General features: G+C 37.8%; 1 protein-coding gene across 6 annotated transcripts in view; it reads left to right on the top strand.

Moving 5' to 3' along the window:
- Nucleotides 1-20,310, top strand: part of THADA (THADA armadillo repeat containing) — a 147,563-nt gene that overhangs the window by 105,323 nt on the left and 21,930 nt on the right. For 4 of the 6 annotated variants that reach the window (XM_015857461.2, XM_015857459.2, XM_015857460.2 and 1 more), the window contains exons 31-36: nucleotides 284-369; nucleotides 10,745-11,154; nucleotides 11,456-11,577; nucleotides 13,379-13,451; nucleotides 15,956-16,100; nucleotides 18,124-18,255. In XM_015857461.2, coding sequence (XP_015712947.1) covers nucleotides 284-369; nucleotides 10,745-11,154; nucleotides 11,456-11,577; nucleotides 13,379-13,451; nucleotides 15,956-16,100; nucleotides 18,124-18,255 — 968 coding nt within the window. Of the gene's footprint in view, nucleotides 1-283; nucleotides 370-10,744; nucleotides 11,155-11,455; nucleotides 11,578-13,378; nucleotides 13,452-13,692; nucleotides 13,868-15,955; nucleotides 16,101-18,123; nucleotides 18,256-20,310 lie in introns of those variants that run through there. The other 2 variants (XM_032443871.1, XM_015857465.2) reach the window with 2 other exon arrangements.

Raw genomic sequence — 20,310 nt, 5'->3', positions numbered from 1 at the left:
TAAACTGAGATTTGGTGGAATAGATGGAGGAGAGGTGTTGGGATTCCTGTTAGGGAGATTGTCATTCACAGTGAACCTGAATATGAAGCTTGCATAACTTCGCCTACTTATTCTGCACATGCAGTCTAATTTGATCTGTTGATCTTCATTAATTAAGTAAAACAGACCTAAGATAGTCCACATAGCAAGAGACATCGGCAGTTTTCTAAGCTGTTGAACTGTTAGTTTTTTTCCTGAGCATAGATGGTAAACAGTTTTCATAACTAGTAATTTGATTTTATAGGCCAAATCCTTGTTTGGTGACCAGAGCTGCTTTTCTCGATGTCCTTGTGATGCTGAGTACTCACCTGGCAAATTACCAAAAGCAAGGTAAGTTGAATGCAGTGTTTTGGAGATCAGACTGAAAGTCTGTGAGGAAGATTCTGATCTGTACGGAATTTAGAGAAACAATAACATGCTGCTTATAGTCATGGTACCTTACTGAATATTGGAGACCTTTTAAGTAATTTAGCTGATTGACGTGAAAGAGCCATTTATTTTGTCTCCCACAGAGCTATTCCTGGAGATTGTTGATAGGATGAATGGGGCGCTGCTCCTTGTCAAATCTTGGAGCAGTGATCTTGCAATATTCCTAATTCTAGAACTGTGTAACAACAAAAACATGCCTTCCAGTTTTCCAAAATGTTTTGCAGATCCAGAGTTGTAAAAACAAACAGAACATAAACCCCAGAATATTGCCACCTTAGTCTTTCCCCAAAGCCTTCAGGGACACCTAGAATTGTTTCAGGAAAACTGCTTTCTCATATTAGGAAGCTTTATAAGATGCGACCAAGCCAAATGTTCTCTAAACAATAGGGAAAGCAAAGGTATAGAGGGAAGAACCATTTCCAATGTGCCTGTATATAGGTAACTTTAGGACAGGTGTAACTAGTTTCCCCGTGTACCTGTTTTATTTATTTCTTATGAAAAGCTGAGAAATAAGTTTCCTCCTTAATTGAAGAAGGCAAATAAAGAGTAGTACATTAATTTCATTTAAATTCCTAGTGACTAATTTTAATGCTGCATTTAATGCATTGAAATGTTCTTCATTTCAAGTAATTGTACTTTGAGGGCTGTTCTTTATTTTAGAACAAAGCCTTTTTGCTTGTGATATATGGCAGATGCATTTTTGTTCTGATCTTTGGTAGAGGTTGTTCCTTTTATTCCATAGTTGCTGTTCATGTACTTTCATGTGGATGTGAAGTTCTAATAGATGCTCGGGTTTGGATAGCACTGGCAATACTACACATACATGAAGAGTGACAGCTTCCTGGGGGATGAGTTGTTGATGAATGTATCTGAAAACAGCTTGTCCAGTTAGCCTGCAGAATGTAGCCCTTAAGACATAAATGTTTGTGTACAGTATGATCACTGTGACAAGTGTGTTATGCTATAGCAGGAGGTAGGGGTGATATGGAACATGGGGACAGGTCAAATCTTTCATGTCCAATGAAGAGTCATCATCTCACATAAGTCCCAGGTATTAAGGTTCTATTCAGGAAAGGGAATTTCTAGATAGCTTTACACCATAGGTCTCATTCTGTTGAGTACTGACCACTGTGACTAGATATAAACTATTTGCTTTTTAGTGAGGAACAAAACCTCCACTGTAAAACAGTTTCAGTATAGCCTGATTCTATTTTCCCCCTGACTTCTTAATGTTTAGTATGGGTGGGCTATACCTATCATCACTAATACTCTTGTTACAATGTATATTTATTTAAGTTTCTTAAATCCTGATATGCCTTGATGGCTATCCTTTGCCGTAATTAAGAAAGTGGAGCTCTGTATAACGTCTGAATAAATAAACAAAAGCAACCCCCCAAAAAGCCTTTTCGGCATCTTTGTTCCTTTTCATGAGTACTCCGTTGTTCATGGTAGCCCCTGGTTGGAAGGAGGTTTTACACCTTGCTTTTAATTCTGATCCTCTATGTCTTCAACTCCTTTGTATTATGAAGCATCTCAGTCTATGTGTTCTCTTATATTTTTTTCTTCTACTTCTGATAATTCTCATCACTCACCCACTGACTCTGTTTTCATATTTCCTTTTCCAGGTGACTGCTCTTCCTTTGTTTATTTTGGGGGCTTTATAATTCCTTTATTAATTTCTTTCCCATTTTTATTATCTTTAGACTTGGTCTGTTTTGTTTTTTAAATAACTGCTGCACATTTGCAGAGGTCTCTGAAGACCTCTATGCACCAGGAAACTCCTCTCTTTTTTTCCAATGCTCCAGCCGGGTGAAGAATAGCCCTTTGAGCCCGAGGGACTGCAACATGCTGTGGCTGGATTACAGGCTGTACTGGATTCATTTAATTTTCAAAGCTTATACGGATTGTTCCAAATGTTGGTGCTGTGTGGTGGGAGAATTTTTGTAGAAGGGAAACAACTGTTTTTGCAGACTCTCTCTGCTGAGGGATAGTTCATTAACATCCTGCTTTGAAAATTCACTCTTATATAAATTCATAATGTTGGATTGCAAGCGATATCTGCAGAGAGTAGAGACTTAAAATGGAAATATGTTTCTGAAAACTTGAAGACACATTAGGGACAAGTTTATATATCAAGTGCAGAAGCACTTCTGACGTGAAGGGATATTATGTTTATATTAACTAGAACCCGAGTGTCCCATGACATAGTGAAAGAAAAGCTAAACTCATCAGTTAAAAATGAATGTTTTGAGTCTCACATTTAAATGTTCTGTGAGGAATAATTATTAACCGAAGCTTTATACTTCTGTGAGATTAAATATCTTACTCATATATGTGTATCTCTGGTTTTGAGCCAAGTTTTCTCTCTTTTAATCTTGATTTGTGAAGTTGTTTCAACGAATAAAGGGTGAAGGACAAATCCAAATAAAACTGTTTCTTGATGTGTTTACCTAAGAGGCCCCAGGAAGTGCTGTATATGAGTTCCAGGCCACAGGCTGAAACTGATTTTCATCAGCATAAACGGGAATGCAATGTAATGAGGCTGCAACTGGTTAAAATCAGACCACTTCTAATTGATTATGCCTGCCTAAAGGGCTACAATTACAAAGAGATTTTCAGAGTACAGCCTTGCCTGGGCCTTTCCTACATTATGATTATTTTCTGTAAGTGATTTGTTGTCTTCAATTAATAAAATCTGTCTCTTAAAGTGCAGGACAGCCCTTAGGGAATTTGCTTCACAAATTCAAAACGATTTAAATTGTCAGATAAGGAAGGCAGGGAGTAATGGATACCAAAAGCGTCTTGTCCAGATTAAAATTTATTAGTGGCCAAATGATGATTATTTATCTTCAAAATAAATAAATAAATAAACCCAACAACAACAAGAAAAAGATTTGCTGATTTGGACAGAAGTGTTGCCTGATTAATCTCTGTAGAAAAATAGGGATCTCTTTTCATAAGTTAATATCTGAAGCTTTTGTTCCAGTTCCTGTTTAAGGTTTTCTGAATTAAAAAGGCAATGAATAATGCCAAGGTTATGTAAACCTTTGATTTTAACCTTTTCTTTTTTTTTTTAACTTTTTTTTTCAGTTGTCAGTTGCAGTTAGAACTCAGAAGAGAATGAATCAAGACATTTTTAAAAACAAAAATGTTAAAATATTTGGATAAGAAATATAGATAAGAATCTAATTTTGCCTTCATTGGGAGCAAACAGAAATTCTTACCTGATCTAGGATTGTTTGATGAGCTACTGCCTATCTCCAGTGTGAGCAACAATTAACAATAATATCTGGTGAATTTGTTCTTGCACACCTCAGCGCAGTAACTGGCTTTACTGACTGAATCACGTGTCTAAAGATTTTCCAGTCTAATGGGGAGAACAGTGTAATTGTCTTTCCAAGGATTTTTTAGTGTTTCTGCTTTGCTGGACTGCAGTTAAGTAGTTACCACAGGTAAAACAGAACCAAATCGGAGGGTGTGGGAAGAGAGAGAAGTTCCAGAACTTTACATTTCCATATAATTTCTGAAGGAAGTAAATGACACCTATGGGATATTTTTGGAGGGAAGGAATGAGTCCAGGTGATTTACCAAATGTGTTCAGCCTTAGCTGCAGTTTTTTGTTAACTCACATGCCTTGGTCAGTGGGAGTCAGGAATACGTCTGTCAAGCTCTAGAGCTACAGGTCTACATGAGGATCTGCAGTGTTCTACTCAGGTTACACGCTTTCCTCTGTTGCAGTGTAGATGGGCTTTGCGAAGCACCAAATATTAGGCAGTGTATCGGAGAGTAAGATTATTCTGCTGAATGTTTGGACTTTAAACAAGGCCCATCACAGACAGTACTACTTTCAAATCTTCTCCTGGAAATTATTGTGTGAAGCTAAACATTAAGATGAAGGCATTGCAGTGATCCTGCTGTGTTGAGAAAACAGGAGCTGGGGCAGTATACTGCAGCGTAAGGTCAGAGCTGGGAAGCTCTCGCTGTCTGTAACAAATGAAGAATGCCAAAGGGCAAAATGGCCAGTTTTCTTTCTTGCTAGATTCTCAGAACAGTTTTCTGATAGTACTGTGTACAATTCATGCAGTGAGAAATGAATGCAAATTGTTAAAATATCCTTGATTAATAAAGGCACATTTCACTTAGGGTTGTGTTTAATAATAATAATAACAGTACTTGCACGTAAACTGTTCTGCTGAGTCAGTAAATCAATACAAGTGTAATGGACTGTAGAAGCCTAATCAGGGAAAAGATGAAAGAAAATCTGTTAAAAATAATCCTCCCTAGTTATTCTTTTACCCTCTGTGTGTGCTGTCGGTCTCCTGGCTGGTTTAACCTGTTATTGAGTATACAGCATGTTCAGAATTCAAATTTGATGAGAAAGAGAAAACATTTAAATAGCAAAATAAAACTGTGAATTTGTAACTTACAAGAAGCTGCTTGAAGTCTAAACATGCGTTTTTCCTTTCTTAATTTGTAAGGGTAAGGATTTACAGAAGTTCTTGTGATTAAACAAACTCTTCTGTTGTTGTCGTCAGTGGTAACGAAGTTACTCAGCGTTTATACAATTAATCCTGTTCATAAATATCCTGTTTTGATATCAAAATCCAGCAGGCTGCAATTTGCTCTCACTAATATATTTTTCCTGTGTTTTACAAATGAAAATTCATGTTTTCTTTCTGCATTCTGAGCAGCTGAACCTTTTCTAGATACAGCATCATTAAATCCTCCCTTTGATCAGCAGGAACAGTTGCTTTATAGTAGTATTCATGCATTGCACGTGTATGTATGAATCAAAACCATGGCTAATAATGTACAATTTTAGGAATCTCTTAAATATGCTGCCTGAATGAAATTATTTATAGATCTTTTTAATAGCATAGTGGGCTGTGCCCAATTTGCCCCTCCTCCCACCCCCCACACTTTTTTGTTTGTCTGTGTTGTACTTTCTCTTTCTTGTTTTGAAAGGAAGCTAAATGGTAAGTTAAGTAAGTTTTTATGCAGGCTAACTTAAAATCTGATAAGGTTTAAATGGTAAAAATTTGGCAGGAGTAAGTAGGTTAGCTATTTTAATTATACTTTAATTCCCTTTTACCTAAATCCCTAAGAAGTATAGCCAAACAAATATTGTGAACAAAAACACTGGCAGTTTGCTAGTGCTTGTTTTCATTATTTGGTCTAATTAGCTTTAATTTAAAAATAAAAATAAAAATAAAAATAAAAATAAAAATAAAAATAAAAATAAAAATAAAAATAAAAATAAAAATCCATCTGAACACATTGAAAGCATTTTTTGTTCATCTTGTCAGAAGTCGTATTAACTCCGTGTTGCCAGTATGTTGACTGCAGCACTTGTTATTATTTTGACTCAGCTAAAAAGGTAAAAATCTGAAACATATTTATAAAATCATCTAAATAGTCCATTTCTACTAACATGTCATTAAACAAGTCAAAAGGGAGTGTTGTTGAGTGACCAGTATTCTAATTCTATACATACAAATCTATGTGTCCTTAAGTACTGGACTTTAGACCATAGCATGATGGTCTAAAGATATTTACCGATTCAGAATAAGATCCTTTGTTAAACTTGAACCCTTCCTTTTCATCCATAGCTCATAATTTATGAACATGAATTTATGAAGTTGAGAAAGAAGGTAGCTTCCCATTTTACTTAGGAGAGCTCTCTCAGAGATCACTGGTATCGCCAGTGCTTGATGACTTAGCACAGTGTTTGAACATCATTTTAAAATATCCAGAGGAATCCCTGATTCCAGGTCTATGAAGTTTCCACCTCATCTGGAGCAGCCAGCAGACCTACACCTGTGAGCACTGCTGATAGCGGGATTGCCATGTACAATAAGGTCACTTTGTTTCTGTGGTTTCTGACAAATAATTATGAAACCAGAATAGCTGTTTCACAGTGTGAAGGCTGGCAGAGAGGAGGATGAGAAAGTTGAAGATAGGATCATTGGGGGCCCAGGTACAGGGAGAGACTGGAATAGCACAGATCATGTGATGAATATGCTGTAGCCAGAAGGCATTACAAAAATGAATAGGAGACAGTAATGCATAACTGACTGAGACTGATACAAACAAATACTGGGGGAGAGGAAGTGGGGGAAGAGAGAAAGCCAGCAGGCAGTCAAGGAAATGTAAGAGACAGGAGATGGACTTGTGGCACAGACACGGGAGGAGGAAAGGAAAAGTGTTTATGAAAAGCCGGGGGGTGAGCAGTAAATGAAGATAGAGCATAATATGGGTAGGATGCTGTGTTAGAAGAAATAAACAACTGCAGGGGAGAGAGGAACTGATTGTGGTTGTTAATATCATCATTTAAAGTCCTGTCCTACTGTAAAGATGGAGGGTGCTCATCCTTCTGTTAACTTGTTTCAGGTCCTCTTTAGATTCCAGCATTCTGCAGTAGCTGACTGGCACTGCTTTTTATTTTACTTTTTATGGTTTTCTATCTATGCAAAACATAGATGGAAAACTTGATAGTATTCAAGAGAGAAACTGTAAGAAAAATCAATCTTGGTGTCCAGTTCAGATGCTTTTTCCTTGATATGATAGCAAATGCAAAGGGATGCTTCTGTCAGCAGCAGTGCATTATCAGTGGGTTCTGGTAGTCCTTCAGGTTTGTAGTTTTGGGTTGTGTTGGGAGTACTGATACTTGGTCTCTGATGTTGAATGTATTGCAGATATCTTTAAAAGACAACATCCTACTTAAAATGTCGTTCAACCTAATATACCTAATATACCTAATATACAGTTGTACACTGTAATAAAAAATGCTTTTCTGTGCTTTGTTCTGTTTTACCTCTTACCAGTGACTTCTTCCAAACTAATCTTAATAAGAATGCAAGATATGGAAGGGGGAGGGGGGAGCACATTATTTCCTTAATATTCATCCGGGAAAAATTCTTCTTAGCTTTCATTACATTTCAGCCATCTCTATATTCTTGTGATCCCTTAGGTACCCTTGGATAGATGATAGTTTGAGAGTGCAAGGAATTTTAACCTCTCTTCAGTCCGTAATTTATTCCACCTCCTAGGAGATCTTGGTGATTGATGGATGAATACCAAATTTTTCACATTTATACCTTGTTCCCTTCCTATAACATTTTACTGCAGACACAGCAGTATTTCATTTTTTACTTTTGTAAATATTTACTGTCTGACTATGCAGCGTGTCCATAAGTTTTCTGATGTTTGTTATAATTAATTCCTTTTTCTTTGCTTTGTTCTTGTCTTCTTGAGCTTCTAGTAGGAAGATGGAAGATGGCATGGGTGTTCAAGGGGCTACATATAGGAGTTGATTTCTATATTTATCTAAAATGATTAAATGCGTCATAACCACAGATTTAGGGGAGAAAAATGAATCCTCATACAAGAGAGATGTCAAATTGGCAGCCTGAATAGCCCAAGTAAAATCACCAAGTCTAAACAAAATACTTAACTAGTACTGTATTATCAGCTGGCAAGGTGATGCAGCAACTCTACATTTTAAATGTAGAAAGAGTTCACATGATTTCTGTCACTTTGGAACATATTGTAGAATCTGAGATGGAAAAGCAGCTGAATCGTCCATCAGCTGACAGCTTGTTAATCCCTGAACGAGAAAGTATTTCTGTCCCTTCTGTATGCATCTATTTATTCCATCATCTGTTCTCAGAATAGTGCCTCCCTGCCACTGCTGGGAAGAAAAGAAGAAAGCAGGCAAGTAATCGTAGAAGTTTTGCAGCCAGTCTTAGAGGGCACAGGCTGCAGAGATGGCTAAACATTGGGGAGATTTGTCAGGTTCTCATAGTCCCATTCTGCTCTTCTTCCTTTCCCATTTATTTTCAGATGACTGAAGATTATTTAACTTCATATAAATGACTGAATATGGGTTGATCACAAATAGGATATAAAAGCAGACCCTTAAACTTACCTCCAAAAATCTGAAGTCCCTTGCTGTCAAAAACAAACAAAACCTTATGAACTAGTTTAGGAAATGCATACTTTTAAGTGAGTGATCTACTTTCTTAAGTATTTGTTGTTTGTATTGAAGATATGGACATTGGATGCTTATTGCAGTGTTGTTGACTTAAAGGAAACTAGGAACACCGTGAGATGTTTGTGCACGATAGTGAGGAGAACCAAATGGTTGTGTAAGATGTGTCCCTTCTTAGAAGAGAGTCCTCCTGGCCCACACAGATGAAGCAATCCATAAGGAGGGAAAAAAATTAATCCTCTTAATTCTTGGTGACTCTCTTGCGTCTCTTGGCCTCCTGGCTAAGACTGTTTGTTGCCAAGATCCTCAATTGATCAGCCAAAACTTGTTTGTTCTTCTTACAGCAGCTGGTTGTTGAAACTGTAAAATAATTTTTTGTTTGTAAATAAAAGTACGTCTTTACTGTGTTTTAACAGCAGTGCCAGACATTTACTTTGGGAACAAGTGTGGTTTTTTGGGTTAGTCAGATATTTTGATATAAGCCAAAGAAAAGAGTTTACTTAAACAGAAGAGAAAACATTTACAAGAAAGCCAGGAAGGATTTCTCAGTGATAAAGTTGAAAGCAGAAATATTTCCTCTGCATTGTAATAAGACAGGGTTTTTCTTTCCTTCTGTATGTATTTGCGTGAAAAAGTCTTGGAGAACATGCAGACCACAATGTGAATGTAGAAGGATTTGCTTTATGGGGTTCTGAGACTAGGCAAATATGCAGACATGTACTGACAATTGTGCTGTTAAGGCATTCAGTTTTAAAGAGCCCCTTTGTAAAATAGGCTGTCAAGTATTAATTACTGAGGAAGACCAGAAGTCATCCAGAAGGCTTCCAAACTAGAAAAAGCAGCTGACATGCACAGAAAAAGAGGATCCGTAGCAGAAAAGTGTTAACATTGCAGTCTTTGCTAGCTAGTGTTTCTGAGAGCTATGGCATGTTTTTATATGAAATAAATATCCCCGCCACAGGAGAAGAGACAGTGTGAAGTTATTCTGACCTTACAAAACTCAAGTGAAGATTTATTGCATTACATCTAAAACTGGGTGCATGGCCAGCTCCTGGCCTTTATGGAAGGATCAGTGATCCCTTGGGCTGCCAAAGGGTTGCAGGCTCTAGTAAAGTTGGCAGTGTTGGCACAAAGTGAAAGATGCTTGCATTCTCTTCCCAACGTTAATCATCCCTATCCACCTAGAACTGTTCCTCTTTACTTTGCTGTAGAGCTTTGACCCTTGCAATCTGTATGTTTTCCTGTTACTGCTTTGCAGGTATCCTAGCTATACCTCAGTGTTAAACAACGTTGATAGGAAGCCAAGGGACTGCTTTTGCAAGCCTTATGGATACATATGTGATAAGGACAGCTGAGCTAGTGGAATTGTCTTTCACCAAAATGCAGCAGATAGGAAGCTCCAAAACTGGTGATGTCTGTTTAAAAACTGTTGTCTGTGGAGTCAGGCTGTACAGTAAATAACTGGGACCACAGCCTAATCCCTCTCCAAGGCAACCAGACAGTTCAGAAATTAAGGAATTCTGGCAGCTGGATACTTGCTGTGTGACATAGGTATTAATACTAGTTTATGCTGTAATGCTGGTTTTTATTGCCAGCCTGTTTGGAGGGGCTTTGGAAAATGTACCAAATAAAATACACAAATTTACATGTTATGAGATGGAAGCCATCTGTGTCATCTAAAGGATAACACTGTGACAGAAACTCACGGTGATATTGCAGACTACATCAAGCCCCTTCAGGAAAGAACCTGTAGTGAAAATGTGTATGACAGAACCAACGGTTAGGTAATATGTCTGACTTTTTCAAATACCAGATTTCTTTGTCGCTCATCCAGAATTACTCCGAAAATGCTTCTGCCTTGTGCACTAGACAATCACAAACATGTCAAGTTTTGATGTAAATGTCAAACGTGTTAAGATGGCTTTGAAAGAATTTGAATATGAAGGAGCAGGATATTTAACTGTAAATAGAAGGATTAGGGAAATGTCTTTGAGGACAACAAAAGGGAAACCCATATTTGCATTGCAATTTTGTGTCTAATTCTGGGTTTTAATGGTAAAATTTGGACAGGCTTGTTGGTAGTATTCCCTGCTATATGAAATGTCTTGTAAATACTGAAGAAGCCTAGCCAAATTTGCTTTAATCTTTGTATTTACCTTCAATGCATTTTGATACAAGCAACAAACTTCTAACGTCCCTCAGTGCCAGTTATCGCTTGATTATCTGCAGCAGATGGTAACATCATGTATTGGTCAACTTTACTTAGGTTACTAACTCTCATTTCAGGAATGCAGTTTGTTGAGTTTTGGGAAGAGATGAACAGAGTTATTTCCGAATCTGAACTGATGACAGGTGTTCCCTACTTGACTGCAGTACCTGGACTGGTGCAGTATCTTCAGAGCATCACCAAACTTGTAATATCAGTGCTGTCGGTGACCTCAACTGCTGACATCCAGAGTAGCAGTTCTCCCACTGCAATGAAAATAGCCAAGCCATCATTGTCAATAGTTCATCTCCTTCACCATGAGTTTCATGAAGTACGTCTACTTGCATTGGAAGCAGTACTGCTCTGGCTGAAAAAAGTGAATGCCAAGCAGGTTGCAAAAGAAGGAGGTGTACCGTGTTTGCTTGTTGATTTGGAGGGCATTCTCCTCTCAATGGCTCTGAAGGAAAAGAATCTCGAGTGTTTCTACAAGGTAGGAGAGTGCTACTTCACTGATGTTTAGTATGTTTTCAGTTAATGGTAGTCTTAATTTTTACAAGTGTGTTTCAAACATGCATGATGTTTGATACTATGTGTAATTTTCTTGTATATACAGAACAGGAGCTTTGCTGTAATTCTGCAAAATGTTCTTGTGTAAAAGTAAAAACTTTGTTCCTTTTTTGGCACTATCAGGAAAACCTTCTTAGAATTGGGTTTGAGTCAATGGAGTGTCGATCTCAAATGCATGTGTTCACTAAGATTTTTCGTAAACTGTCTGTAAACTGTGTGTGCAGGTGCTGGAAATTCTTTATAATATGGATCTCAGAAACGTGCTTCCAAAGACTGAATGTTCTATAAAAATGAATCCAAATGAGTTTTTAACCTGGAGCTTAGACATTATGGATAACTCCAACAGGTATGGTCTGCCATGTATATTTAAATACTTCTATTTAAAATACTTAAAATGTTGAGGTGTCAATTGATTGGTGTTAGAGCTATCTTAAAAAATTCATGTTTCAGAAAAGTGAGTGTTTAATTTGAATGGCTGAATTTGAAAAGGGAAAGTTCTTAGTGAGATCTTTTGGAGAAGTTAGATGTGATCAGAATTATTGAAAAGGCCCTCAAGTTATTCTGGTGAGACCTCTATAAATGCCCAGCAATACACTTCATGAAATTATAATTTACATCTGCTATTAGAGGATAGTCAGTGTATATTGCTCTTTGCAAACAGTTATCAGAGAATGCCATCATGCTTAAAGTTGAGGATCCACACATACATGAATTCACTGCGAATCTGTCATTCATTCTATTCTGGTTTATCTGTTGAAAGTCTATAGAAGTGTCAGACCCAGTTCCACTTAGATTAGCAAAAAAAGGGTTGACTCCAGGAATTAAAAGCATAGACCTGAATGGTCCTCACAAGATTACTTGAATTCAGCATTTGTTTCTTCTGCATTGTGGGCTATCCAGCAAGGCTTAAATTCACATATGTAGTATATACCATCCTGTAGATTTGATGCATATTCTGAGCATTGATGTTGCCCATTTTTCACATCAGAATGCAAGTATGAATCCAGGACAAGGTTTGAGTGTGTAAGAGAAGAAAGTTGAGTCTCCCACTGTACCTTCAGACCTGGTTATATAATGTCTGGAATCTAACTGGACGGGACAGGCAGCTCTTCCTCAGGCTACTGAAATTGCAGTATATATTTCAAAGAAATTGAAAATCTGAGCTTAAGTTCAGGCGTACAGCATCTCTTTGAACATGCCTGCAGAGAAACCGTGGTGTTTACTGTGTGCTCCACTCTGTCAGTATGTGTATTGAAACAGCACTCCTTTATCAGACTGCTTCTGCAAAGTCAGCAGAAAATGCCAATATTTAACGCCCTGAATTAATTACTGAGTCCATCATAAAAGAATGGACAAATGGGGTGAAATTATACAGGCATGGAGAGCCTAGTTCTGTAAGTGGTGGTAGTCTCTTTTTGAAGTCAAATAAAAATCATGCCCCACTGTTACCAATGTATATTATTTAGAATATAAAGTGTACAACAGTGTGATATAGCTGTGCATATTTGTAGTTGATTTGCACTAAATTTGTCAGGTTTAAATGATATTGTGCAGTGTTTACTTCTGGAATGAAATTAGATACACATGGTGAAATAACACTGGCTGGTGCTGTTGAAGAGGGAAATCATTGAAATAGCAGACCTTAGCACTCAGTGTTGCCATTCCCTGCTGAGAGACCAGCCTCTTCAGGATGGTAACAGGCACCATCTTCTGAGACCCTGCTGGGCAGGTTGGAGGCTCAGGAGCCAAGAGTTGGTGCGTTGTGCACTGGTGACGTTTTTAGCAGCTGTGGAAGAGAGATTGCAGCTCGGAGGGATGCTTTTGTTTATTATTTAAAATAACGTCTGCTTTCTTTGACTTGGGTTCCATTTTCAAGTTTGTTTTGCTATAGGAAGTATGTAGATAGAAAAAAAAAAACAAAACAAAACAAAACAAAAAAAACCATGAGAGGTGAAAAGCATATTGCATTTGCATATTAACTCTAAACTAGAGTCTAGATCGGTAGTGTAAAACTCAGTACTTCGCTTGAAAAATACCCCTTGGCGATAATCAGGAAGGAATAGGAGTTGGCTGTGTTTCTTCTAGAGATGAAAAGATGGCAGAAGTAACTGCTTTGTTTTGGTATGTTCTTCACCTTGTTTTCTCAGCACTGAAGTTCAAAGCATGGCTCTCAAGTTTACCTCAAAGTTGGTTGTACATCTGTTAGAGAACCACCAGCAGGTAAGTGGAACCGAGCAACTTTATGATTTGCAGTTTAGGAGTTTTTGGTGGTAGTAGTAGTGCGGCTTCTCTTGGTTGTGAGTCCCAAGCTTGTGTCCTGCAGTGTCACTGTACCTTTTTGGCTTTATGTCTTCTTCTTTGAGCATATCTCTGTGTTCTGGAGTGAATCTTCCAACAATATTCTCTCAGTATATCCTTTTGAAAGTAATTCCAAGGTAAATACACGAGTAAATTTTTTCAGATGAATTAATTTCAACATCTGAGACCATCTAAAGAAGTCATTCTAATGTGGAAAGAAGGACACCTGCAGCAGTCAGCACCCTGTACTGAATTAATTCCATGTCCTACAGAGCAACTGTTTGTGGCTTCTGATTGCTGGGGCAGCAGGAGAGAACTTTCTCATTGAATTTTCTCTCACAAATGGAATAAATATGATAAGCTCTGTAAAAGTAAGACTCTGTTTATTAACTATTTAATTTAGATTGTTAAGAGCACAACTTCTGCCTCGGATTTGTTTTGATTTAAAATTATCACTCTGTGCATTACATATATATACACAGAGCAGTGCTAACCTAGCTTTTAATGTTAGAAAACTTTTATTTTTCATGTTTTGAAATATACAAAAAATGCTTCCTGGATATTTGACTTTTTATTCTTATAGCCTTTATTTTTGTATGAAATATGCAACAGAATCAGTTTGCACAGTATGCAGTGCAATCTTCTGTCTCATTAAAAAAAAAGGCACAGAATTGCATATAGGGATTGGAAAAAATAAAATGACTTACGTTGTTAATTCTTTTGTTTAAAAAAGTCAAAATGACTTCAAGTCATAAACAATAAAATAACTGTATAAACTTGGGTTCACAAATAGACTTGGAACACATCGTCGCTATGAAGTTTTCTAATAATTTATGAAGGGGAGTTAGTGAAAAATTCTGGCACGATCTGAACTGTAGTAATGCTAGAACAACTTCCTCTAACAAGTGTGTAAATCATGGGAGACCTAAGACATCTGTACAGAGAGTGCTTTCTGCTTTATAAAAGATCAGGTATGCCAAGAGTTTTACATCTAAGTATCTTTGGGCTCACATACAGTTTATGCATCTGTAGGAGGGATTGCTTGAGATAATCCATGTGTTGAGTTAAATCGAGGGAATTGTAATCCCTGATGAGGTTTTTACTTTGCTTAGCCCATTACAAAATCTGCAGGACATGCTCTGGCTCTGTCCCTGTGCTATGGATGTGCTGCATAAACCACTCTCAGTGAGCAGAGCACGAACAAGCCTTCATTTTGTCCCTTGATGAGTCCTTGTGCACTGCTGTGCCTTTTAACTCTGCTCTCTTTGTCGCTGGTTCTCTTCTGTACCTTTTTTTACTTCTTCAGTTTTCCACTGTGTTTGGGGAAAAGCAAATAGGAAAGGAAAAAAATAGTTGCAGACTGCCCAGGTGTTTCCAGGTTGAGCTTGTGCTGTTTTCCTGTTTATATGTGAGATCCCAATCTCTTTCATTTCTGTTGAGTGTCCTTCTAATTGCCATAGCGTGCTGGTCAGTGGCTGTGCACAGATGCCATCTCCCACAGGTCCAATACCTGAACCTGCCCTTGAGACTTCTTCACTTTGGCCAAGCATGGCTCTTGCCGGGACCTCCAGCTCTTCCTTTGTCACCTGTGGAAGTTAGCACTAATTCCCTCTTATGACCCCATTATTCCACTTGTCAGCATTGACAAGTCTTGGAAGCCCTGTTCAATTTGTAGGTAAATCCATCTTAGTTTCTTCCACAAACACCTTGTAGCCACTGCTACAAGTCAAAAGGAGTCAAAGCTTTGTTCCATTATTACTAAGCAATGGTTTTCTTAGTGTCTCTGAGAACTAAATGTTTTCCAAAAGATGGCAGCTGAATATTGTTTTAACTAGGAAATTCCTCTTTCTTGTTTGTTTGTTTGTTTTTAACTCTTCAGCTATCAGGACAGCAAACTTTGCTGTATGTCAGCCACTATGGAGATTCCTTCTATATTTTGAGTGCATATGCTACCAGAACTCAATTCACCTCATTTAAAAAAAAAAGTGCTCATCCCCAGTATCTTTAGATGAGAGAGATGCAGCTGCATTCACCTACTGCTTTATCAAGCACTGTATTGTTACCAAAATGCCTGGGATTGTGCACCGATCTACACATAGGATGCTCTTGGGAGTTGTTTTTCTTTGTTGCAGTCTGGAATGCCTATCTTTGGCTTTCTTGTATAGAACAATTGAGGACACAAGGATGTTTTGGATCAGTGAAGGGATGCCATAAGTGTGATGCCTATGAGTGCTGGTATAAGAAAATCTTCCATCTTAACAGTGTCATAGTCAACTTTTGAATGGATGCAGTTATCACCACTTTGGAAAAAATGCATTAACTGATGTATTGTGTACCTATAGCAGTTTAATGTGTAGTTTAATGTGATAGAGACCAATAACGCGGGGTGGTACAGCTTACTTCTCTGGTATGTTTTGTGCTTTCAGATTTCAGAAGAGGTCTTGAAAAAGTGGATTCACCAGTTAATTTATTTTTGTGAAGATGAGCAGGAGACAGAGATGCTGCTAGCAGCTGCTGAAGTACTTAAGAGTGTAACATCATTACTTCTGATCAGTGAACAGCTTGTTCTTGGTGAGTAATTTGAACATTCTGGATCTTTACCGATGAAACCTGGTAATATATGACTCAAAATGTTATTATGTACATATACGTGTACACCATTTGTACATAAACAGATCAAACAAGCTATTCTGAAAATTTTAAGAGAACAACGTACTAAACATCATTTACTTATTTAAACTATGAATGTATTTAAATACTGGTAGAAAAAGCTCACGTTTAAAGCTTCTTGCAGTAAGTCTGCAGAGAGGAATGTGAGGTGCTATAATCTCCAAGTCACTGTGCATGTCTGCACAGATTTAGACTTCCTCTCTGACGCAGACCTTTCTGACATACTCTGTTGGTGATGTGGACATACTTTAGTTTAACACTGTGAGCAAAATAAAGCTCTGTTGGCTGAATGTCGAAATTAAAGGGTTCAGTCGAGAAATGAGGAACAACATGTTCTACAACGAGAATGATTAGTAATTGGATCACATTATACTACAAGAGGTATAATGATTGGTTTTAGGTTAACATTAGACTGTCTATTTAGCTAACCAACCAATCAACAAAAAATCTTCATAGCCTTTTTCAACAATGACTGAGAAGCAAAGCTATGTGAAATTCTGTGGTCTGTTGTACAGAAGAGGTAGGATTTGTTTTCTTTTGTTTTCCTTTTAAAAACCCCAACCCATTTTTTGTTTCTTTTGTGAACACAGACTAAGGGGATTCTGTTACTAAGGGCCAGGAGATACCCTAAAAAACATTTATCTACCATAGTAAATAAAAGTTTCCAAGATGTTTAGTGGACAGCCATCTAAACTGACTCTTTGTTCTGAAATCAGACCCGGAGAAGAAAGATGGATAACTAATATGCTATACAACCTTGAACTTTCAGTCTGGAGTTGTTTACAGCTGTGTATTAGTCCTTCCAATAAGATCCCTTTGAAGTACATTCATTAGAGGAGGAAGGCCAGCACAAGACAGTATGGCGTGGATTGCCTCATTTCTCCTTAATATTGTTTAAGAGTTCAGAGAAAGTCTTTCTGGAAAATCCATATACAGACTTCCACCTCTCTGGCAGGCATGATAACAACTCATCTAGGTGGGAAAGCTGGCCATTGAATAGAGAATGGAATATCTATTCTGCCCCAATTATGCCAGTATAAGATTATTATGTATGTTGTGCTAGGAAAAGCAATATCTTTCTGAAATAATTATATTCTGTGCTAACCCCAAATAGAAAAGTTGTATGAAATACAGGAATACTTCTGCCTGTGAAGTTAAGCCTAAAGCAATTCATTTTGGCCAAGCAATGAAATATATTTAATTGTCTGGCTAGCCTTGTAATATGAATCTCTGATAGAACTGTTGATAATATGTTTGAAGCAAACCAGTGCAGCGGGCACTTTGTTGTTCTCTGTGACTGCCAGAAAGTGATAGTATCTAATAACTGACTGCCTCCAAAAGGGATGTTCCAGTGAATTCCTTTAATGAGAATGCGCAATGAGAGCTGAAAAGTCACTCCATCTTAATCATACGCCAGCAAACAGATGAGTACAGTCTTGTGATTTCTGCACTTCATCTAGTCATCCTTTGTTCCATGTTTCTTGTGGGTGATGGCATTTGTGGCCAGCACTATCAGCAGTATCTGAACAGAACTCAGTTTGGCAGCCCACAGGCAGATCGCAGTGTGCTAGTGAACCTCCAGCAACAAAACTTCTGCCAAGTAGGAATTATGTTCTCCTAGAAACTTTAGAAAATTCAGAGCACTCAAAAGTTCGATACAGAGCTACCCATTCTTTGGACTGGATCTGGAATGGTGTGACCCACTGTTTTAAACTGAGTTGAGTCAACCACCTAAAATATGCAGGAAATACTTTTGATCATATTCCCAGTAGTCTTCCCACTGTATTGCTAATGCATTTATCATGCCCTTGTTTCAGTGTTTCACTGAATTTGTTATGTTAAAATGTGCAGATAGAGCTCCATAATTTTTTTGAATGTGTGTAAGAAATGGAATCCTAATTTTTATCCGTGCATGTATGTATAGGTCTCTCTGATACCCTTGCAATGTGGAAATGTGTGATTCTCCTGCTGCAGAATGAAGACTTGGTAGTAAGGGATGCAGCTGCTGAGGTTCTACAAGTGGCACAGGCTGAAAAAAAGAGCAGTAAAGGAACAGGTATGCTCAATTCTTTTCATTTTTAAGTAATACTGGACACTTGAGAGAATGAAGTATTTATCTCTTCATCATAAAATTCTTCCTAACTGTAAAATGATCTATGTATCCCTTCAGCGTGTACCATGGAAGAGAACAGTAAGTTGAGATTTGACACCCACCATGCTTTTATTATTTTGTTTGCAGTGTTCTTGATGTGATTTGCAAATGGTTAAATGGATATGTAGAAAACATAACTGCAGTATTCAGCCTTATGGTTCATGCTGTTGATGGGTAAACTATAACATAAGGAGTAATGCTGAAAAGTCTTTAATACAAGCATTAGTTTAATACAGTGCAATGGAAGGTACTATTTGAAAACCAGGCTATTAAAATAGGCTGATCACACTGCAACAGGAATCTGAGAAAACCGTACTCAACTCATTGATTCATTATTAGACCTTGAAATCCATTTAGATAGAGATCAACAAAGACAATTCTCAGCACACCCACAACATGCTTTCAAGGACAAGGGCCCTTTGTCTGCATGCCCCAGTTTACTCAACCCTGTTAATTTTAAAATAGCCACAAAACTTGAGTAGGCTTAACTAATTAACGTGTTTTGCTTTGAGAGTCTTTGCTGAAGCATTCTCCCTTGTGTTGTGAATAAATAAGAATTTGCTACCAATCTGTTCTCGCTCTGGTGGTCCCTATGGGTTTGTGCTATTCAGTAATGCCTCCACCAGCTTGTCTGCAGTCAATACAGTGTAGTTAACCTGCTCCACATGAATTTCTGCTGGACTAGTGATACAGAATCTCTGTAGTTAAAACAAATACAGCAGGAAAAGTGTATGTTTTCTACTGCTGTAAATAGAAGTAGCTGTGAATGTGCTCAGGCAGCATATAGTTTTGAGCTGGCACTGTTCAGACACAGTGCTGTGCGGTAGGAGAAGTAAAAAGAAGGCATGTGTTAAAGACAGCTTTCATCTCCCTGTTAATTCCTGCAGCTCTCCTTCCATCTCTCTCGTCACAGCTCTGTCAATTTGTCTGGTCTGAGCTCCAGCTCTGTGGAGCATTTGGAAACTGTGTGTCTCAGCCCCTAACACTGGTGTTTAGAGGCCATCCTCAAATCTCTTAAGATAGCACTTTCTCTGGAAATAAGACAGTCATGCTTTTTTTTTTCCCCTGGTTTGTCCCTTTTTCCTTGTTGTATCCCTTTACCGGGGGCCATTCCTTTGTAGCATGATGAGCTGTTCAGGGCTCTGTCCTACTCATTAATATTAATATTATAGTCATATCAGTACTTGCTGATATAACTTACCACTTTGGTAAGTAGAAGAGGCCAAGATTGCGGAAGTAACATCCAAATTGTTTTTTAGTTCCAGTGTTCCAAATCAGGATAGGGACTCACTCTCTAAACTTATGTTTACGCCACTGGTTGTTCTAAGAATACAAGAATATGCATTTACCTTGAATAGCAAAGAACGCTGTTTTTGAAAACACAGCCCAGTTTCTTTCTTCCTCCATTTAACATTTTTTAAATTGTTTCTGGCTGTGAGCATTTTCTGTACTAAACTCCTTTATTTCTCTGTGCTTTGCTGTCTGCCTCTCAGGGTAGGAGCACACTGGCTTTCATTTGCAACTGGATAAAAATAAGCATTACCTTCAGTTGTTTGTTACTGTCTTTTATGCCCTTTGTTTACACGTGTATGTGTATGCAGTATGGTTGGGTTGTTGCTTTGGTTTGGTTTTTTACAGACATTTTGTGGGTCACCAGTGCTCTCCATCCTGGGAATTTCTAAATGACGTTCAAATAATTACATCTTTTTTCTCATACCTCATGCCATGGAAGTCTTTTCCTTTATCACAGCATAGATTCTAATGCACTAGAATTCATAAGAAGCCATAAAAGAGCTCTCTTTAAATCCTTCATTTCTTAAAAACTGCTGGATGTCTTATGCTGACTGACTTCTTGTTTCCATTATGTGATGACAAATACATATTGTGGCACAGCAGTATTATCACAAGATCAGAATGAAAGATGACTCAAGAGATCAAAACAAAGTGTGGATGACTAGA

This window comes from Coturnix japonica, chromosome 3 (genome assembly GCF_001577835.2).
Source record: "Coturnix japonica isolate 7356 chromosome 3, Coturnix japonica 2.1, whole genome shotgun sequence".
NCBI lineage: Eukaryota > Metazoa > Chordata > Aves > Galliformes > Phasianidae > Coturnix > Coturnix japonica.
The sequence above is the reverse complement of the archived record's forward strand: the minus strand, read 5'-3'. Positions and strand labels throughout refer to the sequence as shown.